Genomic DNA, 25,028 nt, shown 5'->3' on the forward strand with positions numbered 1-25,028 from the left:
CAGGCATAATGAGATGGAGGAGGCAGTTGGCACAGTAAAAGATAAGTACGAACGCGAAAGAGCCATGCTGCTCGACGAAAACAAGAAGCTGACGGCTGAAAATGAGAAGGTGACTGGGTCCTCGCCATCCTTTAGGGGAAGTTGATTTTTTTTCTTGGGTCTCTTGGAAGCTTGGTGCCTGTCTTAAATGTTTTGATATTTAGATGAAATAATACATTTGCTCTTTAAATGGGATGTTTTCATTGTTGAGAAACTGCTCATCCTTGGCTCTGTCACTCTGAGACTTGGATCAGGTACAGTGAAAGCCCCACAGGGCCGATGAGCGGCAGAGCTTCTGATGTCACTGTGCTGTGTAGTGAAGAGGCGCCAGACAGACGTGTGATGTGGTGACATTGTTTAATTTCAGCTTTGTTCCTTTGTGGATAAACTCACAGCCCAAAATAGACAGCTGGAAGATGAGCTGCAGGATCTGGCATCTAAGAAGGAGTCCGTTGCACATTGGGAAGCCCAGATCGCAGAGATCATTCAGTGGTATGTGCCCAGCAGCGTGTGAAAAGCTGCTCCTTGGCTTCACTGGAGTGCATCTCTGTGTTTTCCTGAATCCCTGCCTCTAGGACGCAGTGGTCTTCAGAGTGGACTAAGGGTGGGGAGACCCCTTAGGACTTGGGGTGAGCTGTTTATGCTCCTCATTGTGGGTGACACATGGGTGGAGAGCTTCCGGGGCCAATGTACACACAACCAGGGAGACCCTAAGATGGGGGCAGAACCAGTCTCTACTCAATAGAGTCAACTGGTGCTTGGGCCACAGTGACATTGTCCTGAGGAGGGCAGCAACTGCTCATCTTCATAAGACAAACACCTGTTCCCTGTGTAGGGTCAGCGATGAGAAAGATGCTAGGGGCTACCTCCAAGCCCTCGCTTCTAAGATGACCGAAGAGCTTGAGGCTTTGAGAAGCTCTAGTTTGGGATCAAGAACTCTGGTAAGGTGCTCTCTAAAACTTGATTTCTCCTCCTGAAGAGCTCCCTGGTGGTTTATTATAAGTGCACGGCAGCTTAGGTGCCATCAGGTGATTCCAGGGAGGAGATCTGTGTGTCTTGCAGGATACGTGGCAGCTATCAGTCCAGACTTCTCTTGAGTTCATTTCTTTCGTTGTTAACTTGACCAGGGCCCTACGGTATGACCTCAAAGCATCAGGACAGGGTGCTGCTCAGTTGCTTTATTGATTTCATCCTGCATCCACTCACTCGGGGATCTGTTTTGAACTTGAGGGTATAGCAAGCTCTGGACTCTCAGGGGACCCTCCCCTCTGTTGCTGCGCTTGGAGCTTTGAGCCATGCAGCAGGTGCCTCTCACCTCGGCATTGGGGCCAGTTGCCACCTTTTTTGTTTTGTTTTTTTGAGACAGGGTTTCTCTGTGTAACAGTCCTGTCCTGGCTGTCCTGGAACTCACTCTGTAGACCAAGCTGGCCTCAAACTCAGATCTGGCTGCCTCCGCCTCCTGAGTGCCGGGGCTAAAGGTGTGTGCATCCCTGCCCACTGAGAGCACTGATGATTCTTGATTCCGCAGAAGGGCAGGAAGCAGCCTCATGTTTTGCTCTATGCTGGAGAACACTTTTGGTTTTAGATTCTAGATTAAGAAACACCAATTAGGGGGTTGGAGAGATGGCTCAGTGGTTAAGAGCACAGGCTGCTCTTCCATAGGATCTGGGTTCAATTCCCAGCAACCACATGGCAGCTCACACCCTTCTGTAACTCCAGTTCTAGTAGACCTGATATCCACACATAGACATACATGCAGGCCAAACACCAATGCACATAAAAAGGAAAGAGAGAGACTAAATAGAATATTCAGTAAGATTGGGGTTAGGGCGGTGACTTAGTTGGTAAATTGCAAGTATGAGAACATTAGTCTGATCCCTGTTACTCAAGTGAAAGCTCAAGTGCAGTGGCAGTGGCTGGATCCTCACGGGACAGAGGGGGGACCTGGGTGTGCTGGCCAACACAGCTCAGACTAACCAGTGGGAGACTCCTGATGAGCAACACCTGGAGTTAACATCTGGCCTCTGAACTTGTGCGCCCACGTGCAAGCACACATAACAAAGAACAAATAACATAAAGAAGCGTCAATAAACTTATTCCATTTCTCATTTTCTGTTTTATTCTAGTTGTGCTGATGTGTGCATGTTTGTGGACAAGTTTATTTGTACAGGTGAAGAACAATAAGTAAATTTTTGTGCAAGCCTCATAAAAGATGGATGTGTGCTGTTGTAGGTCCTTTCAGCAAAGTAGTTGAGATTCTTATCCAGAAGCAGTCTTCCTGTTGAAGGGCCAGCTGAATGAGAATGTGTTTCCTTTTAGCTCTAAGAGAAGTGTTTTGTTTGCCCATCAGCTCTTTAGAAAATCCTCACGTGTGTAATGGGCTGAAGATGAGGGGTCCCAGGTTTTCTCACACAGTCCACCGTCATTGTTAGCATCTGCCTAGGGTACTGCCCCTCCCCCACGCTGGTCCCTTTGACTGAATCTTGAAAAAGCGTCTTCCTTGGGTCAGTTTTCTTCTCTTGACTGTTATGGGTGGAAAATGAAAGGCTCAACTGTGTTTTAAGTAAAAGTCCACCAACATGGTGTTGTAAGACTTTTTAAGAATGAAGTCATCAAGCCAGTTTGCTTCATTCTAGTAGGTTTTTCCTTCATTATAATAATTTTAGCCTTTTACTGTAAGTAGGAATGAGTAATGACAGTCCCTAAGGTGAGGTAGGAAGATGTTTCAGGATACAGGAAAACCTAAGAGTCTCCATGTGATTTATGAATATCCAGTGGACCCACAAAGAAATTGTGCCACAAAAATTAGATTTTTTTCTTTGTTTAAAAATTACCCCAGCTGTGGCACATGAGCCCAGCCTCCAAGAGACATAGGTCTCTATGAGTTCAAGGCCACCCTGATATACAAAGACAGTTCTAGGCTAGCCAAGGTTGCATAGTGAGACCCTGTCTCATAAATCAAACACCTAAGTGGAGGCACTGGGCAATGGCTGGTACCAGATGGCAGGTAAAGGCAGTGGTCGCTAAGCCTGACAGTCTGAGACCAGGTCCCAGAACCCACCACATGGAAAGAGTGCCTGCTGCTGCAGTTGCCCTCTAACCTCTGCATGCGTGTCATGGCGTGTACACACGCACAATCAGGAAAGCTTCAAAGTTATTTTATGTGAATGTTTTGTCTCCATGTATGTATGTGTGCTACATGTGTGTTTGACGCTTGCAGAGGTCAGTTCCCCTGGAACTGGAGTTAGAGATGGTTAGTAGCCACCTGATAAGTACTGGATACTCAGGAGCTATGGAAGGGCAACAAACAAGTGTTCTTCACTGCTGAGCCATCCCTATAGCTCAAAACAAAAAAGAGAAGGCACATTGGTGCACATCTGTAATCCCCAAACTGGAGGCTGGCACAAGGGGGCTGGGACTCAAGGCCAACTGCTGGGCTATATAGTGAGACTCTCTCAAAATAGTTCTTTTGTTGTTTGTTGTTTTCTTGATTTTTTTGAGACAGAATCTCTCTATGTAACAGTGACTGGCCTAAAACTCACTTTGTAAACCAGACTGGCCTGGAACTCACAGAGATTCACCTGCCTCTGCCTCCCAAACTGGATTAAGGGTGTACACCTCTCATACTCCTCCAAACTCCCACCCCCAGCTTGGGTTTGTTTTTAAAGGACTCTTAGGAAGGGCTGGAGAGATGGTAGTTAACAGGCACATGAATCTCCCATGGGACCTGCGCTTGGTTCCCAGCACCCATGCCTGGAAGCTCACAGCCCCCTGTAGCTCCGGCTCCAGGGGTCTGACGCCTCTGATCTCCATGGGCACTCGATTCTCAATGTCACATGAGCAGACACACACACAGTGCACATGAGTGAAAATGATGTGAATAATTTTTAAAAAGAAGGAATTAAAAGTTACAAAATATTGGCCTGGAGATTTATCTCAGTTCTAGGGCACTTACCTAGCTTGTCCTTGCTCAGGGTTTACTCCCCAGCACTCCAAAAAGAAAACAGAATACTGATGTTAAAGTTAAAAGCAGGACTGAGGGAAGTAATTTGTAATATACTTAAGGTGAATTACTTATTTGTAATCATTTTATTAAGTAAATTTAAATGTATTTTATTTTAACCAATCAAAGGATCCACTCTGGAAAGTTCGCCGAAGTCAGAAGCTGGACATGTCCGCACGGCTGGAACTGCAGTCTGCTCTGGAGGCAGAGATCCGCGCCAAGCAGCTGGTTCAAGAGGAGCTGAGGAAGGTCAAAGACACAAGCCTCTCCTTTGAAAGGTTGGTTTGTCCTGGAGCCAGCCCCCCAGAGAAGCTGGGCCTTCGTGACCTGAGGCTGCCCCTGAGATTGTCAGGACATTTGCTGCTCCCGAGGAACACGTGAGGTCCTTAAGTCAGAGTGACTGTAGAGATGTCTGGAGGAATACAAGGTTCACAGCACTTAGCTCAGTCTGTATATCCAGGTGGGTAGATTGTGCTTTTTCCGGAGAGGGCCCCTTAGTGTTCTCAAGAAGTAATAAGGAGCCTGTGCACTGTAATCCTGGCCCTCATGCTGAGACAGATCCTGAGGTCAAGGCCAGCCTGTGCTACACAGCCAGAGTCTTTCAAAAAAAAAAAAAAAAAATGGGTTCACCATTCAGTAGTAGAGAACTTGCCTAGCATTTGCAATAGCCTGAATCAAGTATCCTCATTCTACAGGTGATGAGACCAAGGTGCAGGTGTGTGGAGGTGAATGCCATCCTGCTGACTAGTCATGCCTGTGCTGGGTTCTGCCCTCCTGGCGCCAGGTTTCACCTGCTAGCTCTGTCCTGGAGCAAGGCCTACAAAGAGCCAGGCTCTCAGGGCTTCCACCCTCAGTGTTAGTGCTGGTGTTGGTCCTGGAGAAGCCTTTTCCAGGACGACAGCCAAGGGATCTGGACTTTGCACTTGTCTTCAGATGGCAGGCAAAAGCTACACTTTTCTTGACCACGACCTTACTTAGATATTTTGTTTTGTTGGTTTAATGTAGCCCAGACTGGCCTTGATTCTTGATTGCATTGTCTCAGCTTCCTGGTTGCTGGGACTGCACACTTGTTCTCCTGTAACCCTTAGCCATGACTTAAAGCCTGTGTTTGAATTCACACTTCTGAACTTTCTGCAGTGTGCTGAGTGGAAAGGCCCACATGTCCGTAGCCATGCTCAGGAGGCTGAGAAAGCAGACCGTGAACCAGAACGTGGCCTCTGCTCCCTGCACTTACAGCTGTTTACTTTTATTTCAGTAAACTAAAGGAGTCTGAAGCCAAAAACAGGGAGTTATTAGAAGAAATGCAGATTCTGAAGAAAAAGATGGAAGAAAAATTTAGAGCGGATACAGGTAAATTAAAACCAAAAGATTTTAATTACTAAATATCAGCCTTTTCTAATGAGTGGTTTTCTTCTTAATAGCTTTTTTTAGTTGTATAAAAATATTTCCAGTTAGGTGGTGGTGGTGCACGCCTTTAATCCCAGCACTTGGAAGGCAGAGGCAGGCGGATCTCTGTGAGTTCGAGGCCAGCCTGGTCTACAAGAGCTAGTTCCAGGACAGGCTCCAAAGCTACATACAGAGAAACCCTGTCTCAAAAACAAAAAAACAAAAACAAAAAACAAAGAGACAAGCAAACAAAAAATACTGCCAAGCTTAAAATTTTGAAACAATATTTTTAAAAATACCTTCCTCCAAATTAGTCATAAATTTTGGTTACTTCTTCCTTTGAAAATCAAAGCAAACACACACACATCTGTAGTTACACAGTCACACCCCCTGTAACACAAAAGACAAACACACACACACATCTACAGTTACACAGTCACACCCCCTGTACATAAAAGGCAGCCCTTTTCCGACGAGGCCACTAGACCACAGCCCATGGGAACCATCTAGAGCCCTTTCACAGCCGCACTGAGCCTTCTGGGCTGGGCTGCTTCCTGCCCTTCGCTCACCAAGTGCCGAGGTGTGGTGTTGAACAGATGGAATCCCAACACCCAGGAGGCTGAAGCAGGAGGATTCTTTCTGAGTGTGCAGCCTGATGGGAGTCTATAGAGCTTTTCCCCACATGCTTCAGTGAGCAGCCATGTGCATAAAACATCTCAAATTTTGGGATAGAGTTTTAGAAGTGAGACTTTGTCCACATCAAAAGGCAGAATGTCGCATCCCTTAGTCTTAGACCAACTCAAAGTGAACTTTATCCTTGGGAGTCTCCATCCCGGATAGGTGGTGTCTCAGTCCAGGAATTTACGTTCTTTTGTCTGTTTCTTAAATCTGGGTTGTCTTGTATTTCAGAAGCTTTTTGTGTATTGAGGAGGAAATCTTTTTTTTTTTTTACTGCATTTTTTTTTCTTTTTATATTTATTTATTATGTATACAATAGTCTGTCTGCATGTATGTCTGCAGGCCAGAAGAGGGCACCAGATGTCATTACAGATGGTTGTGAGCCACCATGTGGTTTCCAGGAATCGAACTCAGAACCTTTGGAAGAGCAGACAATGCTCTTAACCACTGAGCCAACTCTCCAGCCCCGAGGAGGAAATCTTTTTGTGATTTAAGTCTCCAGTATTTTCTTCTACCCTGACTTTTGCTAAGAAAGAGCCTTTCTAGGGCAAGGTTGCAGCCTAATGTTAGATTTTGCCTGACCGCACAAACGCCACAGGAAGCAGGCATGGTGCAAACATACCTGTGAGCTCTGCACTCAGGCGGTAGAGAGGCCCAGTCCACAGTGATCCTGGTCTCCGTGAGACCCTGTCCCCCCCCAAAAAAAAACTTTCCCTGGGTTTGTCTCAAGTTTATTAATCTTGCCTTTCCTTGCAAAGGAACATGTTCCCAGCTATAGGCTGTTCAAGAAGTACATTTTCCTGACTGTTATTTTATGTGTATTGCTGTTTCTGCTGGTATGTATGTCTGTGCATTACTTAATATCTGGTGCCTTCAGAAGCCGGAAGCAAGTGTCATATCCTCTGGAACTGGGATTCTGTAACAGACAGTTGTGAGCAGCTGGGAATCCAACCTGGGTCCTCTGGAAATATAGCCAGTGCCTCCCCCTACCCCTCATTTTTTTTAAACAAGACAAAATCTCACTGTGTTGATCAGACTGGCCTCAAACCAAGATCTTCCACTACGGCCATATAAGTGCTGAGGTCATTGCTGTGTACCTGGCATGATTTGGAACCCACTCTGGCCTGTAGTTCAAGATGTCTTCCCAGCTAAATGCTCATCTTAATGTCTTTCTCTCCTGGTTTCATGTGGTCTCTGGAAACTGCTATTTCTGGGGTCTCTGCTCTGTGTGGTTGTTTGTCACCACAGAGCTTCCATGACCCTGCGGTCATGCACTGTGACTCCCCCGCCCCTCACCCCTCCTCTAGACTCCCCTGAAGCCCCATCATGTTGACAGCGAGCACTGCTGTCTTTAGAGTTTTTGTCTTAATTTTCCTTTCTTTCTTTCTTGCAGGGCTCAAACTTCCAGATTTCCAGGACTCTATCTTTGAGTATTTCAACACTGCTCCTCTCACACACGACCTCACGTTCAGAGTGAGTATTGCTTGCTCAAGTGATGAGAATGTGTAAGTGAGGAGCGGTAGACCTTGCTTGACCCAGGAAACAGAGGTCTGACATTTATGTGAGAGTTGTGCCGGTGCCGTCACGGGCAGGGAGGTCACGTGTGTGAAGGTGGAGAACACTGTAGGTGTTGGAACTGTTCCTGGAGACTAAGGAACTGAGACGGTACTTAGCCTCGATGCAGAAATCTATACTGGCTCTGGCTGTGTGGTGAGGATTTGGTGTAAACTTTAAAATATAAATAATAATGGTCATTTATGGAACTTCTGTGTGAATATATAGCTTAGACTCGGTGATAGTGAGAAAAGTGGTTTATAAGAGATTGAGTAGGGACTTCTGTGTGAATATATAGCTTAGACTCGGTGATGGTGAGAAAAGTGGGTTATAAGAGATTGAGTACCAAACAATTTACCAAGACCCTGCCTGGTCTTGCCCATCTCTGAGCCAGTAAACCTCCAGGTAACCAGCGTGTGATTGCAGGTTTGCTTGGAATGCCCCTGCAGAGGGGGATGAGCCCCCTCCTCCTTTCACAGGCTGGAGGTGCCCTGGAGCACTCCAGGGCCGCTTCCCTCTTCTGGAGCGGAGAAGTGGGCTTGCTCCACTAGTTCCTTACGGCAGGCATGAATGTGAGAATGACGGAGGCTGGGGAACAGCTGTGGTGATGCACCCAGTGCGGGTTCCGAACTGTTGACCGGCCCACAAGCGGACATGAACACTCAGCACCTGCACCCTCACCTGGCATGTGCTTCATGTGTGCACTCTCTCTCTGCCCATCTCCCTCGCTCACTTACACACAGGTCTCTCTCTGGATTAGTTGAAAGTGGTTTGTAGACAGCAGTGGCCACAGGAAACCTGGCACAGTTGCCTCCTAAGGCTCTGTGCAGACTTACCTGTGGTCCTGGCTGTGTTTCCTCCCGATTCAGGACCCGCCAGAGGTCAGACACTGCCATCTCTTCTACTTAGAACCTGGTAGAGTGCCTGCCCTCTGGGATTATATCATGTTCCCTCTTGATGCCCATGGGAGTGGGTTTGGCGTAGATTCTGCACAGGAGATGGGTTTGTTTTTTTTGTTTTTTCTGTACAGAGGCCACTTTGCAGCTGTGTCACCAGGCTGGAGGTGGCATCTGATGTGGTCCCTCCCACAGGTCATAGTGCAAACTCCCAGAGTGAGTCATTCTGGGCCTCAGCTGTTTGCCTTCACTCATCGGAGTATTTGTGGGTTTTCCAAAGGGCAAGTTGTCTTTTCCCTTGTGTTTTTGTTTGTTGGGCTTATTTTTTTTGTTTTGTTTTGAGGGTTTTTTGTTTGTTTGTTTGTTTGTTTTTGAGGGGAGGGGCTCAAAATAGCATTTCTCTGTGTAGCCTTGCCTGTCCTAAAACTTGCTCTGTAGACCAGGCTGGCCTCAAACTCATAGAGATCCACCTGCCTCTGCCTCCTGAGTGCTGCAATTTAAGGCGTGTGCCACCACCACCTAGGAAGTCCTCATAATATATTAAGCAAATATATTACAGCAGAAATCGCTCACCTTGCACACTGGGTTGCACAGAGAATGCAGTGGCTCGTGGCTTTCACAGTACTGTCCACCAGTGTGGAAATCCCAGCGTGGACTGAGTTTACCGTGGAGGTGGAGCAGTTATCAGCACACCTCATTCGCTGCCCAGCATCCTGCCTTTCGGTTCTAGACCCTCTTCAATGCTTTGTCATTTGAGTGTGAAGCGTGCTTCCTTTCAAAGAAAACCCTAAGCTGGACCAGGGTCCATGTTAAAAGTTTTCAGAACTGAGGACCACTCGGAAGATCTTGTACTTTGCCAGGCTGAACATGTTGCAGCATGCTAGACATGGGTCTCCACAGTAGCCTTGCCAGGCTTTCCTGGGGGAAATGACCATTTGTGTTCCTCCTGTCTGTTATACCAAGGACTCGCTCTCCTCCTCGTCTGCATCTTCTCTGCTAGCCTTGTGGGAGGACGTAAGTGACTGCAGACCCCTTTCCGTGGGTGCTCGATTAACAACTAAGACCTGGGGTCTTACATGGCTAACGTTGACGCCCGGCTTGCCCTTCACTCACCAGGTGGAGCTAACATGCTGACTGGCCTTGTGGGTGACCTCACATTTACTAGCTGTGCTCGCTAGCTGATTGACAGCCCTGGAGTGTGCAGTTACACCTGTGCTTGTGTCGCCCCCATACTCCCTCCCCTTGGAACGTGGAGTCTACTCAGGGTCTGGTCAATTGCAGTTTTTGGAAAGTTCTACCTGTGTGCTGTGGGGGTCGGAAGTGGAAGACAGTTCAGCTATGGACTTGGAGAGTCTTCTCTGCAGTCTCCCGTGCCTTTGCACGTTCCCGTGCACTTGCTGTGCCCATGTGCCCAGGGCTCCGCCTGTAGGAAGGCTTACCTCAGATGGCTGTTCCTGAAGAGTGCCTGTGAGGGCTGGCACTGTTGGAGGGAGGCACTGCTTTCAGGGGCTGCGAACTCTCGTTGTCAGGGCTGCGTGTGAATTGCCTCTTGATCTCTGATAGGGGTTTGGGATCCCAGCTCCTTTTCTGAGATTGATTTTCCCAGTTCCTTTATTTAAAAAAAAAAAGAGGTTTTTACTAGCTGACGTAGAACTCACTACTTAAACTAGCGTGGCCTCAGACTCACAGAAGTCTGCATGCAGAGTACTGGGATGAAAGGTGTGCACTGACGTGCCCAGCCCTGTTCTGCACTCATGGAATGAGGTGGCCATACTAGTGACTTGCCGTTCCCTGGGAAAGTCAGGATACTTGTGAGTAAAGAGGTTCATGGTGAGACCTGGGAGTAGCTAGGGTACAGGGCACCTAGACCTGACAGAATACACTGTTCAAGAACAAACACCACCTGTTTTTCTTGTTGCAGACTAGCTCAGCCAGTGATCAGGAAGCACAGGCTTCGAAGCCAGACTTGTCCCCTTCAGTGTCTGTGGCCACAAGCACAGAGCAGCAGGAGGTAAGGTGCTCTGTGGGCCCTGGTCTGCTGTGCAGCTTGTAGTGTCTGTGGCCACAAGCACAGAGCAGCAGGAGGTAAGGTCTGTGGGCCCTGGTCTGCTGTGCAGCTTGTAGCTATGCCTTTGCAGGCTCTCTTTCTACATCTCCTCTGCAGAACTCTGTCAGAACATCAGGGAAATGAGGAGACAATGACAGGTGCCTGAACAATGTAATAAATTAGAAATTCAGAATGTTAATAATTTATAAATTCTAGAGAGAAACCCCAGATAGGACCTGGCAGCTAAGCTGCCGCTCACCTGTCCACACTTTTCTCCTAGGATATGCCTCGGTCCCAGCAGAGGCCGTCTGCTGTTCCACTGCCCAGCACACAGGCCCTCGCCATGACTGGACCCAAGGTAGGCCCTCTTACATCGCTGGGTGTCTTCTTGGTTTTAGAGATAAATTTTGTGTAAAGTAGCCGTGCTGGTTTTGAATATGCACGGTGGGGACAGTTCACAAACCCAGGTCCAGGATCTGCATTATCATCAGCACCCTCGAGCACCCAGCGTGTTTTCAGGGGAAGCAATTCCAGCCTCTCCCTCCTTCTTCCCCTCACTCGTCTCGTGCTGGGCTCTCGCACGGCCAGGTGCTTCCCTTTCTCATTATGTCTGTTGTTGGGAATCATACGGTGTGTAGGAGACTGTTCCCAACACAAGCAGCTATCCACAGCGTGCAGTTTGTTCCCTGACTTCTGCATGAGCATTGCAAGAGCCTGGCCCCTCAGTGTGTGTCTTCACCTTGTTTTCCTTAGTAACCTTGAAGCTCCACTCGGTCTCGTTTCTCTCTGTAGATCCTGAGTTTCCCAACTGTGTCAGGACCTGAGGTTCTAGTGTGGCTGCATTTAGCCAGTATGCCTGGCATGGACTTGTGTCCTGGTTTTTTGTCTTTGTTTTAAATACAGACCTGGTCTATTGCTGTTTCCCCTGGAGACCTGAGAGTAATTCATGCTTTGGCTTTGGTGCTTGGGCTCTTTAGAATCAAGGACCAAGGTGCGGGGCTGCTTGTTTAGTGACTTCTGCTACCCAGAGAAGGCACTGTAAAGGTGGTGTGTATTCTGTGACCGAGCCCTTGCCTCCTCTCTGGCCACCTCCTGTAGCCACTCCTGGGGCTGTGCTAACCATCCTCCACTCCTCGAGAAACACATGGTCTTTCTGTGTCTGCGTCTTCCTGAGCAGTGTGTCACCTTTGTCACTAGTGTGGGCTTTCAAGGCAAGCTGTCACGGCCTGTCCTCGTCTTTCCAGCTAGCCTCACTCTTTTTCCCTGTTTGTTGTATTCTAATTTTTCTGTCCTCCTGGCAGGAGACGGTGGGTCTTTCCAAGATTTTGCTGTTAACATATCTTGTAAATTAAAAGTACTGTCTTGTTCACACACCCAAAAAGAGCCAAACATAGACAGGGTTCCAGGCCAAATCCCAGATCCAGTTGGTGCTGGTCCCTGGAAGTGCTCCTAATCTGATTTGAGTTCTGGCTTGGGACCTTGGGGTGTAGGCACCACTGATGCAGAACCCATAGCTGGGAGAGAAAAGGCACAAAGCAGGGAGGTCGTGTGTAAGCCAGTCAAGAGCACTGACCCACTTCTCCTTGGTCACCTGGTTTGTTTTGCTTTTTTTTTCCCTGCAGCCCAAAGCACACCAGTTCAGCATCAAGTCCTTCCCCAGCCCCACCCAGTGCAGCCACTGCACGTCCTTGATGGTTGGTCTGATCCGACAGGGCTACGCCTGTGAAGGTGAGTGTTGGCCTGAATGCCAGATCGCACACTTGAGCTGGATACCCTGCTACTCTAGATGGAGTTCTTACAGCAGCCAAGCTGGTGTGTGTGTGTGTGTGTGTGTGTGTGTGTGTGTGTGTGTGTGGTGTGTATGGTTAGCAGTGTGGAGCAGGCCTGCTCTTCATATGTGCACAGTCAAGGCCTGTAGCAATATTGACCAGCATGTAGATCCAGTAACCAGGTAATCACCTGAAAGTTACTATATATAAAGCACAGCACCTCCCTGAGGGCCCTGTGGAGCTCACCTCCCCCATGGCTCTGTGGAGCACAACACTCAAAGCCATTCTATCATTTCAGGGAGCAAAGAGGAAGGGCCAGAACTTTCCACTCTCATGTTATCTGGAGGATTTGGGGGGGGGCATGGGGGGAGTTGTTTTTGCTTTTGTTTTTATCTTTAACTTCTTAAATGCACTTCTTTGTGATGTGAGTGTGTGGCCGCATGTGCTATGACACATGTTGGGGTCGGAAGCCAGAGGCTGAACTCAGGCCGTCAGACTTGGCGGCCATCGCCTTTCTCCACTGACCCTTCCCACGGGCTCCAGATTGTCTGGCCCTCATGTGATCATACTGTCTTTTTATGGTAATCATTATTTTTAAATTACAGCAGCCCTCTCTGCTCTACTCTGATGGGATTTGGCCGTGTGCTGTTGAGACTGTTGCCACATCACTTCACGGACGGCACAGTGATTCCCGGCTCAGGCACACACGTTCTTTTTCGGTTGCTAGTTTGTTAGTTGTCCTAAGCCTTCTGATTGGCTGTGTATCACTGTGCCTGCCCTACAGTGGCACCCAGGTGACCTCAGTGAGCAGATCTGGAGCCTGCTTGTGTGGATTCAAGCAGGCTCGTGCGGTAACTATGAGGCAGACTTCAGTGTGTGCTTGTTCAGGCGACCCCTCTTCATGTGTGGGCGCCATATTTGTTGAGCTTTTATTCTGAAGCCTTTTGGGATCGTGTTCTTCGAGTCTGGCCTCCTGGGCAGTGTGAGCAGAGAGCCTGTGCTCAGCAGCTCCTCTGCCCTGGTTGCGTGTTGTGAGGTGGGTGGAACTGTTCTTCTTTTCCAGTGTGTGCGTTTTCCTGCCATGTGTCCTGCAAAGACAGCGCTCCCCAGGTGTGCCCCATTCCTCCTGAGCAGTCCAAGAGGCCTCTGGGCGTGGATGTGCAGAGGGGCATAGGCACAGCCTACAAGGGTTATGTCAAGGTAGGAGGAGCCAGCTTCTGTCCCATAGCCCGGTGAGGCTCATTTCTCATTAGGTCAGCTCTTAAATTCTTTCGGGTGGTGACCAGTGATCATAGCTCATCTATTCTTGAAGGAGTCTGTTTGCTGTGTGGAGCAGCCCTGGTACCTTGAAGGTTTCAGGCACAACTGCTACTTTACATGGCCAGGAGCCTGAGTACCATTGGGTGCGGATTCCACCTTAGGTTCCTACAGTTACTCTCCTTGGGTGTCTAGTCATGAGCTTAAAGTTGAGGTTCCAAATCCAAGCGGTGCTTGCCGACCATGGGTACCTGGGCTATCTATCTCCATGTCTTACCAGCTGCAGCCTCCAGGATACAGTGTGGTCCTGGGTTGTCAACATCCCTTGTCTCATTCACAAGCTTCTAGTCAGGCCCTGAGCCTAGACACAGGCTTACCTACCAGTCTGGGAAAAGGTTTGATAGGGGAGCAGTCCCTGGGGACCAGGACAGTCACCCAGTGGGTGGACCCAGACTGTGGGAAATGCTAAGGGTCTGGCAGTCTCTGTGCTGCCCCTCTCTGGGCCCAGGGAAACGTAGTCACTATTGGTTTGTGTGCTGCCCTTCTCTGTGGCCCAGGGAAATGTCACTATAGGTTTGTGTGCTGGCCCTCTCTGTGGCCCAGGGAAACGTAGTCACTATTGGTTTGTAGGTCCCAAAGCCCACAGGAGTGAAGAAGGGATGGCAGCGGGCATATGCAGTGGTTTGCGACTGCAAGCTCTTTCTGTATGACCTGCCAGAAGGAAAGTCTACCCAGCCTGGTGTCATCGCTAGTCAAGTCTTGGACCTCAGGTATGTATATGCAGCAAAATGCTACCCTGGTGTCCAGTGCTCACTGCCCAGGGTGGCAGGCTGTGCTGTCCTCCGCATTTCTCTCCGGGTCTGCTTGGAGAATGGTAGCAGGTATGAGGAGCTGTCATGAGAACTAACCAGGTCCCAAGGGCACACTCAGACAGAGCAGGGCTGGCAGGCGTCACTGCTGTTATCAGCACGTCAGTCAGAAACACCCAGCAGTTGCAATGTCCCCATTGCATGGTACCTTATGGCTTCTTGTTTCATACACCTGTCTTGGTCACCGTTCTATTACTGTGAAGCGATACCATCACCAGGCACTCTTATGAAGAAAAACATTTAACTGGCTTGCTTATAGCTTCAGATGTTTAGTCCATTACCACGGCAGGGAACACTTTTGGTGCTGGAGCGGTAGCTGAGAGCTACATCCTGATACAGAAGCAGGAGAACTGGGCCTGCCATGGGCTTTTAAAACTCAGAACCCAACCCCCAGTGACACTTCCTCCAACAAGGCCACACCTCCTAATCCTTTTAATCCTTCCAAGTGGTTCCGCTCCTGGTGACTAAGCATTCAGAAATGTGAATTTCTGGAGCCCATTCTCATTCAGACCACCACAGCTACAGCCTGGCCACGACATATCAAGCTGGCATTCCCATCTGAACTCAGCACCTTCTGCTTCTTGTTGGCCAGTAGTTAATGAGGCTTTGCCCATTCGTACCAAGGACAAGCCAGAAATAAGATGTGGAACTTGGAACTGGGGGACATCGTGACAGTGGGAGTCAGGCAGGGGCTCCGTGCTAGTGCCCCCCGTTCAGATGTTGGGACAGGCTGTGAGAATGTGGCAGCCGATCTGCAAAGCTTTCCCAGAACTGTGTGCATTTCTTTCTTGCCAGAGATGACGAGTTTTCCGTGAGCTCAGTCCTGGCCTCAGATGTCATCCATGCAACACGCCGAGACATTCCATGTATATTCAGGGTATGAGTTTCTCTGACTTCACTTCTGTTTGTGAGACATCCTTTTTAAAATAAATCACACTGTTAAAAGACAGCAGTTCTTAAAAACAGCAACAGAAACCATGGGCATAGTGGTACATGCCCTTTAATCCCAGCACTGGAGGGCCAGAGACAACGGATCTTTGTGAGTTCCTGGATAATCAGAGTTACACGGTGAGGCCCTGCCTCCCTCTAAAAAGCACAAACAAAACAAAAAGACATCAATTCTCAAGCATCTGGCTGTGCCGCAGCAAGCTCTAAGGAATATCTCTAGTGGCCCCTCTCCTGTTCCTCCTTTGCCATCTTCCTGTGCAACTGAGCCTCGCTGAGCACTGCGGCCCCCCCACCCCCACCCCCCACCCAGCCTGTGTTTCATGAGGAGCTTTCCATGGTGGTCCTTCTACCCTAGCCACAGTGGTTAGCACTGAAGGACTTCAAGGATCTGTGAGAAGGGTCTTGTTTAGGTTCCCTTCCCCTCCCTGGCATACTGGCTCTCACTGAGTAAGACAGAAAACATTCTAGAATGACTACATCTGGTTTGTCTGTGTTTCTCTGACTGAGTTGAAGTCTGTTCTCCCAGCGAGTGCTGTATGCTAAAGCCCCAGGACACTCCTGGAAGAGTGTTGTTCAGAGAAACACACACTCCGAGTAGGACTGTTTGTAGGGACATCTGGTTGACCACAGAACTAGGTCTCAAGAGTTGTTTTTTGCCGGGCGGTGGTGGTGTACGTCTTTAATCCCAGCACGCGGGAGGCAGAGGCAGGCGGATCTCTGTGAGTTCGAGGCCAGCCTGGTCTACAAGAGCTAGTTCCAGGACAGGCTCCAAAACCACAGAGAAACCCTGTCTCAAAAAACCAAAAAAAAAAAAAAAAAAGTTGTTTTTTACTGGATCACACTTTTATTCAGAAACAACCTTTTCCATACGATCCAGAAAATCGTCGGCCTTCTGTGCTCAGAGTGACACCGTTCTGTAGCTGTGGAGCCTGCCAGTTCCTAACGGTGCTCAATGAGCCCTTGCTGGAGACCCATTCTTCCCTGACACGCCATCATGATAAAGTTATTCAGGGAAGCTTTTCTTTTTCTCTGTGAGACAAGGTCTCTATTTAGTCCTGGAACTCACTGTGTACTCCATGTGCATGTGGCCAGTGTATGGCAGACTGAACTCACAGAGATCCCCCTGCCTCTGCCACTCTCCCGAGTGCTGCAAGAGAGCACTTTGAGAATGCGTGTTTATGTGATGGCGACAAGAGCGGAGAGAACTGAGATCTGCCCAGGAAGGACTTGTGTGTCTGCAGCACTGCCGCTTTGTCAGCTGCCCTGCTGGTGCCCAGCTGGCAGCTGGGGAGATTAGTGGTCTGTGGGGCAAAGCAGGGACATGGACTTGAGCCTGTTAGCATCCCATTTGTGACCTTGTGGCTGGGTGGTTCCAGCACAATCCCTGCTCTGATCTGGCTGGCAGCTCATGGCTTTGTCTGTTTTGTTTCTCTCATGAAGGTGACAGCCTCTCTCTTAGGTTCACCTTCTAAGGCCAGCTCACTGCTCATCCTGACAGAAAACGAGAACGAGAAGAGGAAGTGGGTTGGGATCCTTGAAGGACTGCAGGCCATCCTCCATAAGAACCGGCTGAGGAGCCAGGTGGTGCATGTTGCCCAGGAGGCCTATGACAGCAGTCTGCCGCTCATCAAGGCTGTTCTCGCTGCCGCTATCGTGGGTATGTCTGTAGCGCGCCTCTCGGTCTGGGAACTCAGGTTCCGAGCATGGCTGTGTGGTCCCATCCATCTGAATGTGGACGGTTGTCCTGTGTAAACAAGGAGGTCTGGCCTCACAGGACCTTTGTGGTGTTTCCCCAGATGGAGACAGGATTGCAGTCGGCCTGGAAGAGGGGCTCTACGTCATTGAGCTCACCCGAGATGGTGAGTGGAAGGGCACCTGGAGTCCGCTTGACTGCTGCAGACACGGGGCCTTCAGAGGGCTCAGGGTTCGCTCAGACTGTGTGGCCCAGTGCGAGAGTGTGAGACTTTCAGGTCCCGCTCCAGCGCTGTAAAACAAAAAAGACATCCTGATATGTACGTCGAGTAGCAGTGTCAGAGGACTTACAGGACATGGAAAGAAAGGATTTCCAGTTGGTACAGCAGGCGTTCCATGCATACAGGTGCCTGGAACATATTTGGTGGGTTGCTTTATGTGTCTGGAGACACAGTAAAGAGCCCTTGTTATGTCTGTTTTTGAAACAGGGTTTCTCCACGTAGCCCTGGCTGTCCTGGAACTCACTCTGTAGACCAGGCTGACCTTGAACTCAGCGATCACCTGCCTCTGCCTTCCAAGTGCTGTAATTAAAGGTTTCACCACCATCGCCTGGCCAGCTAATTTTTGATTGATTAGTTTCTGTGTGTGTGCACATACACAAGGACGGGTGAGCAGACAACCGGAGGCAGCTGGCTTTCCTGTCACCGTGTGTCCTGTTACTCAAACTCGGGTTTTGAAGCTTGGCAGCAAGCACCCGCACCCACAGAGCCACCTTGCTGGCCCTCTATTGAATTCTTTTTTGTTTGTTTGTTTGCTTATTTGTTTTTGAGACAGACATAACCCTCACCATCCTGGAATTCACTGTGTAGGACAGGCTGACCTGGAAACTCACAGAGATCCACCTTCCTCTGCTTCCCGTGCTGGGGCCGAGGGCGTGTACCACCACATCCAGCCTTGTTGAGTTCTTTAAAGGGAATGGGATAGGTGGTAGGGCACAGAGCCCCTCCGGAGAGCCAGTGATGCTGGGTCACTGAAACTTGCCAGAGTTCCTGGTCTCTCCTGCCAGCCAGGGAAGGTGGCTTTTCCTGCCTTTCCCCACTCCATAGTCAGTTCCTGTTGAGAGAGAGGGAGCCAGAGCCTACAGTAGCCAGAGCAGGTGGGCAGCTGCATCCTTCAGGCTCCAGACCAGGGAAAGTGGCCGAGGTCCTAAGCCAGCTAGTGTCCTAGCTTGAGTGGGCATGAGCTTGGGAATTCCAGATCCAATCCACAGGAGCTTATTGTTTTGTATCAACTAGAACCGGCCACACTGAGTACAGGACAGGGTTGTCAGGAAGCTGAGACAAGGGTACCGCTGTGTCTCTGTTAGGGGCATTTGCAACGCTGGCTCTGGGGCTGGCTGTGGTGGGAGGATTGCTAGTGGACCCAAGGGCAGCTCTCGTGTCAGCCAGAGCAAGTCACCTGCACCCTCTGTCTGTAGTGATCGTCCGTGCTGCCGACTGCAAGAAGGTGTACCAGATCGAACTAGCGCCCAAGGAGAAGATCATCATCCTCCTCTGCGGCCGAAACCACCATGTGCATCTCTACCCCTGGTCCTCCTTTGATGGAGCAGAAGCAAGCAACTTTGATATCAAGCTTCCCGAAACGAAAGGCTGCCAACTCATAGCAACAGGGACACTGAGGAAGAGTTCGTCCACCTGCCTGTTTGTGGCCGTGAAGCGACTGATCCTTTGCTATGAGATTCAGAGAACTAAACCTTTCCACAGGAAGTTCAATGAGCTGGTGGCACCAGGACACGTGCAGTGGATGGCCGTGTTCAAGGACAGGCTCTGTGTTGGCTACCCTTCTGGGTTCTCTCTGTTGAGCATCCAGGGGGACGGGCAGCCTCTAGACCTGGTAAATCCCACTGATCCCTCGCTTGCGTTCCTCTCACAGCAGTCTTTCGATGCCCTTTGTGCTGTGGAGCTCAAAAGTGAGGAATACCTGCTTTGCTTCAGCCACATGGGACTGTACGTGGACCCTCAAGGCCGGAGGTCACGCATGCAGGAGCTCATGTGGCCTGCGGCTCCTGTCGCCTGTAGTATGTATATGTTTTTCTGTTGCCATATCACTGTTGCTGCTTCTCATATGGACAGTCGGCATGCATTCTGTTTGCTTTGGTTTGTCTCCCAGTCCCCCAGCTGAGAATAAGGAGCAGAGTGACGAGGCTGGTCCACAGGCAGGCAGTGTGCAGTCAGGGCTGGACCTGTGCTGTTGGCCAGCAGACTTCCTCCCAGGTGTTCTGCTTGTTCCTCCAGTGTGTGACAGCAAGAGGCCTCCTGGGCAGAAAGGCACAGTGAATAGGAAATGAACCTGGAATCTTCTTTAAAAAGGCATTTCCCGTAGTAGGTGAATTCACAGGACCATATATAAAGCTACAGGGGTTTGGTCACCAGGAGACTTAACTCCCGGGTCAGGTCATTTGCAGTAAGAAGTCCGTGTGTGTGCGGTGCTGTGCAGAGGCTGGGACACCGCGATTTGTTTAAGAAGTTGTAAGGCTGGGAGAGCTGAGCACTTTGTTTCTTTAAGGCTGCCCAACCATCATAGAATTGAAGTCAGCAGCAAGCGTGAAGAATTTGCGACCAGCAAGGCACAGACTTGGTTTTGGCTTGGAGCCTCTGGGGTTGCTGGGATAGGAGGAGTGGCATGTTTCCTTGATGGTGAGCAACTAAAAAGTCAAGGCTGACTTCTCGCTGGTGTGGCCAAGCTAGACACCGGAGCTGTCACGGCTGATAACCAATCTGTGCACTGCAGCACTGAGAGCCCTTCTCACCCAGGAAGCTGGAGCGGGGTGGCAAGCCTGGACAGCTCGCCAGAAAAGACAGCCTTGTGATCCCTGTCCTGGTCTCTACAGCAGCCAGTGCAGCGCTCTGTGCCACACACTCCTTACTTCTAGAATTTCATTTTTTTCCCCAGTAACTCAGGTCCCTGTGATCCTGGACATGAGTAACTAGCATGACAACCCGGCGTTGCTGCCTTTCCTCCCATGTGCAGCAGATTCCAGGTCAACTTTAGAGCCGGAAGAAGTTAAGGAACTAGGGTGGAAGTGCTTGTTGAGAGCCTGCCTACAGCAGTGCCCGTGGTGCCTCCGAGACAGGGGCAAAGCTCTCAGCCTACAAGTCTGTCCAGCTCGAAAGCACACGTCCTCCACTGAGTTCTCTTTAGTGTGTGTTTTCTTTAAACTTTTCAGTTTGAACATCGTCCTTTGTTGGCAGATCAGAAGTGAAGTCCCATATATTCAACAAGTAAGAGCACTTGCCCCACCGTTCCCGTGTGGGGAATTGCCATCTTAGAGGTAATTGAGGGCCAGCCTCTGCACATGGTATTCAAAATCAGCATGTGTGTGTGGGTGGGTGTGAGTGAGAGAGAGAGCGCACAGGTTTGGTGGCTGGCTCCAGGATCCAGTACCTTGGCTTGCCTAGGCTGACTGCAGCTGGCTGGAATGGGCAGAGCCTTAGCCGCATAGCTCCTAGAGCGCATTCCAGTAAGTGCTTAGAGCAGAGGCCTCCAGCAGTCAGCCTGGGATCCACGGCCCTCCTGCTCCACACTGAAGGTTTCTAGCGGTGGCTGGCCAGCAGCAGCAGCATAGCTCAGTAGTAGACATCCACTCCTGGTGTCTGGCAGGCCATTCAGGTGGGCTTTGCTGTGTCTCCCTCAGCTTCACAGCTCGGGGGCCATGGACATGTATCTGCAGTGTAGTGTGCTGGTTGTTGTCAAAACCCAGCAGACAGCGTCCCGTGCCCACGCTGCTTTGAGTGTGTTCGAGAGGGTCACTCGGGTCCTCCCCACTGCAGGGTTCCTCCTGTGAAGTGTGCATAGCCCAGTCATGGCCAGAGCAGAGCAGTCGGTCTAGGTCTCCAGAATATGGACATGTATCTGCAGTGTAGTGTGCTGGTTGTTGTCAAAACCCAGCAGACAGCGTCCCGTGCCCACGCTGCTTTGAGTGTGTTCGAGAGGGTCACTCGGGTCCTCCCCACTGCAGGGTTCCTCCTGTGAAGTGTGCATAGCCCAGTCATGGCCAGAGCAGAGCAGTCGGTCTAGGTCTCCAGAATACTCACCCAGAAACCTGCCTTCTTTCCATCATTTTAGAAGGCTTTGGGGATTGGAGAGGTGGCTCAGTGGTTAAGAGCACTGACTGCTCTCCGAGGAACTGGGGTTCAGTTCCCAGCACCCACAAGGCAGCTCCTAGCCATCTGTAAGTACAGTTTCAGTGATCTGGCACCCTCTTACAGTCTTTTCAGGCACTGCATGCACACGGAACATAAATACACATGCAAGTAAATGATTCATATGTGTACAAGAAAGAAAAAAATTAAGTTTTTGCCTGGCAATGTGGGACCCGTGGTCCCTTCCTGAACTTAACAGGTGTTGAGCCTCGCCGAGCTCGTTTCTTGAGAGTCGAGTTGAGGAGGCGACTTTCTAAATCAACTTCAACATCTTGCTGAGGTGTGGAAGCAGTGGGACAGGTGACTTTGAAGTGAAGGTGTCTGGTGCAAGCCCACCACAGGCAGCGCCACGCGCCTGCACCTTGCCAGTGTCACTGTGGTCTGAGAGGCCGGGTGAGGGTGGAACTCGACGCTTACTTGCTCTGCTTCATCTGCACCAGGTTGCAGCCCCTCCCATGTCACAGTATACAGCGAGTACGGGGTAGACGTCTTTGACGTGCGCACCATGGAGTGGGTGCAGACCATCGGCCTGCGGAGGGTAAGAGAGCGTGATGGTCTCATCAGGGCGGCTGTCTGCTCTGATTCCTGGTAGCACACATGATGGGTCTCCTCCACTCTTACAGATACGACCTTTGAACTCTGATGGCACCCTCAACCTGCTGGGCTGTGAGCCCCCACGCCTCATCTACTTCAAGAACAAGTTCTCAGGTGAGCTTCCCCACAGGTGGGAATTGGCCCTCAAACAGAGCACAGGCCTCATCTATCCCACTGCTCTGGTTAGTCTGAGGTGACCGTTTCCGCATGTATGCTGCCCCTCCATGCAGCAGCCTAGTGACCCGCTCCCCTACAGGAACTGTCCTCAATGTGCCCGACACCTCGGACAACAGCAAGAAACAGATGCTGCGGACTCGGAGCAAACGGCGTTTTGTCTTCAAGGTTCCGGAAGAAGAGCGGCTGCAGCAGCGGCGGTGAGACAGGGCCCTCTTTCGGGTCCCTGGTTCCCGCGAGTGTGCAGTAAAGGACTGGCCAGAGCCAGAGGGTGCTTCCAGATTCCTGATTCTCACATGTTTCCTTTTCGCAGAGAGATGCTCAGAGACCCAGAATTGAGATCCAAAATGATATCCAACCCGACCAACTTCAACCACGTGGCTCATATGGGCCCCGGGGATGGGATGCAGGTGCTCATGGACCTGCCTCTGGTGCGTGCTCAGCCAGCTGTGGGCATGGGCTCCATCCCCTGCTGTGCAGATAGTGCCTGTCCTGCCTCAGTGTGCTGTGCTGACCTGTGAAACCCTTCACAGTGCTGTCTGGATCATGCCTTGGTACCAAGACGGGTGTCTGTATGGGGGACCTCCCTGTGTGCACTTGTGTCCCTTAGGGAACTGCTGTCTAACTCTTTGTGTGAGACAATAGCAATTTTTGTGTCCTCATTTTATACAGTGTTTTCTGTAGGCTTTTCTGCAATCGCCTTTGCTGGTTCTTGGCTCAGACGCATTGGTGGTACAGTAGTGAACATAGCTGCCTTCCATTCTTAGCTCTAACTAGTCAGGAGCCAGTCAAGGGTCCTGTTCATTACCATCCCTTTTGTGGCAACCCCACCGTGGTCCCTGTCCGTGTTCATGTACCACTCTTCTGTGCTCCTCTCTTCCCCCAGAGTGCCGCACCCCCTGCCCAGGAGGAGAAGCAGGGCCCTGCCCCTCCGGGTCCCCCTCGGCAGCCCCCGTCCAGGAGCAAGCCCTACATCTCATGGCCCTCAGGTATCACGGGGGATAGGGACTGGGGTAGGAACTCCATTTTCTGTCTTCCTCTTGACCTCTCCCTGAGGTGAAAGGTGTCACTGTCCACAGGTGGGTCTGAGCCTGGAGTGAGCGTGCCTCTGAGGAGCATGTCTGATCCCGACCAGGACTTTGACAGAGAGGTACGTGTTACCCCAGCACAGACCGCCATGGCCACACAGGGCCAGCAGAACAGAAAGTACATCACCACCTGTGACCCCAGAGCCCGCTGGTTGAGAACTGGGACTAGGAAGACACCATACAGCAGGGAGTGCAGTCTTGAACCCCCCTGGAGTCCTGCCCTCCGGGATACAATGGCCTGGGCACAGAGACCCCCCACTAGCATTGGGCAGCCCAGGATGGGCAGCTGTCTGACTTGAGTCACAGGTCTACGTGCAGCAGTGTGGCCAAGGTTGTGGGGTCACCAGGCACACACCCCACCTAGGAGTGAGGTTCTCCCAGAGACACCCCTCCTTTGAACCTCTCTGTTCTCTGAGATGGTTCATGTAGCCCGGACTGCTCAAGTTTACTACTGTGAAGTTGAGGACGACCTTGACTTGTGCTTCTCCAGGAGTGAGCTCTACTCTCAGTGGTTGGGGCTTCCACGCCCTGCTGCCTAGGTGGTCACACTTAATAGACTGTTCTGAGCTGGGTCTCGCGAGCTCTGGAATTCCAGGCAGGCACCACCTCACTTACTTCTGGACTTTTAGTGTGTTTTGTGAGGGTTTTGTTGCTTTTATGCAGGGCCTCACTAGACAGCCCAGTCTGGCCTGGAACTTAGTGCTGACCCAGTCTTGAACTCATTACTGAGATCTGCCAGCCCCTGCCCCCGAGTGCTCAGTAAAGAAAAGGTGTGACCATCACGTGGGCCCTGCTTATCTCTGCTTTTCCTGACCGAATCTCAGTCTTTGCCCAGAAAAGCTCTGCTTTGCCAGTCTTCCCGTTCCCCAGTTCTGAGCATGTGCCACCACAGCTGGCCTTTCTGTTGTGCTTTTCTGTGTGGATACGGCATAACCTGGCTCTCGTCCTGGAGAGTCTCCGCTGGTCACCTCTGCTCCTTCCCTTCTAGAGCACTTGTGAGGGTGTGAGCTGCAACACTCCATGCCCTGGAAGGTGACAGTGGCCCCTGCTTCAGTTTCTCCGTGGAATGGGGATGAGAAACAGATGAGCTAGGACTTACCTAACATCTAGCACTGAAGTTTGAGGAACTACGTGTCTTATGTGACTTAGGTCTTTCTGGAAAGAGAAGAGCTGGCCTGTCACTCACAGCCACCCAACATGGAAGTGGTGATTGACATGGCCACTCTCCTGCTCCCTTTACACCCTGAGGCTCACCGCACCAGCCATCTTCTCCAGTGCACACTGGAGAAGGGACCCCTCCCTCCTTCCTCACCCATCACGAGCATGCTGGGTGATGTGCTGGCTCTCCGTTGAAGTCAGTCTTGTGGTTTTGGTTTTTATTTTATGTGTGTGAGTGTTTTGCTTGCGTGTATGGTGCCCAATGAAGCCAGAAGAGGGTGCCAGATCTCCTAGAAGTGGAGTTACGGATCGTTGTGGGTCGCCGTGTCGGTGCTGGGCACCAAGCCTGGGTGCCTTGCAAGAGCAGCAGTGCTCTTACCACTCGGCCATCTCTCCAGCTCTGTTTCACGTTCTTGGTGGTGTTTTTTGACATATAAAAGCTACTGATTTGGGCAAAATTCAAATTTTTTAACTGTTACACCCACTTTTGATAGTCTATCTAAACTCATGCTGGTTACATTGTTTCCATCCAGTGTTTATGTTCTTAGGTGTGTGTGTATGTGTGTGTGTGTGGTGTAGCCCCTGCGTGTAAATGTCCCGTACCAGCTGTTGTAGGGTGCATTCTTGCCCGCTGGATGGCCTTGACAGCCTTGTTTAAGTCGTTAGCTGTGGCT

General features: G+C 50.5%; 1 protein-coding gene across 1 annotated transcript in view; it reads left to right on the forward strand.

Annotated features, from left to right (window-relative positions):
- The window catches only part of Cdc42bpb (CDC42 binding protein kinase beta), a 95,734-nt gene that overhangs the window by 68,463 nt on the left and 2,243 nt on the right, over positions 1-25,028 (forward strand). The window contains exons 16-36 of the mRNA XM_057783025.1: positions 4-109; positions 407-531; positions 875-980; positions 4,172-4,320; positions 5,298-5,392; positions 7,500-7,579; positions 10,478-10,567; positions 10,884-10,961; positions 12,226-12,331; positions 13,436-13,572; positions 14,260-14,399; positions 15,294-15,375; positions 16,887-17,103; positions 17,243-17,305; positions 18,616-19,215; positions 21,781-21,878; positions 21,964-22,048; positions 22,191-22,308; positions 22,422-22,539; positions 22,995-23,097; positions 23,188-23,258. Coding sequence (XP_057639008.1) covers positions 4-109; positions 407-531; positions 875-980; positions 4,172-4,320; positions 5,298-5,392; positions 7,500-7,579; positions 10,478-10,567; positions 10,884-10,961; positions 12,226-12,331; positions 13,436-13,572; positions 14,260-14,399; positions 15,294-15,375; positions 16,887-17,103; positions 17,243-17,305; positions 18,616-19,215; positions 21,781-21,878; positions 21,964-22,048; positions 22,191-22,308; positions 22,422-22,539; positions 22,995-23,097; positions 23,188-23,258 — 2,767 coding nt within the window. The remainder of the gene's footprint in view (positions 1-3; positions 110-406; positions 532-874; positions 981-4,171; positions 4,321-5,297; positions 5,393-7,499; positions 7,580-10,477; positions 10,568-10,883; positions 10,962-12,225; positions 12,332-13,435; positions 13,573-14,259; positions 14,400-15,293; positions 15,376-16,886; positions 17,104-17,242; positions 17,306-18,615; positions 19,216-21,780; positions 21,879-21,963; positions 22,049-22,190; positions 22,309-22,421; positions 22,540-22,994; positions 23,098-23,187; positions 23,259-25,028) is intronic.

The sequence above is a fragment of the Chionomys nivalis genome, chromosome 10, assembly GCF_950005125.1.
Source record: "Chionomys nivalis chromosome 10, mChiNiv1.1, whole genome shotgun sequence".
NCBI lineage: Eukaryota > Metazoa > Chordata > Mammalia > Rodentia > Cricetidae > Chionomys > Chionomys nivalis.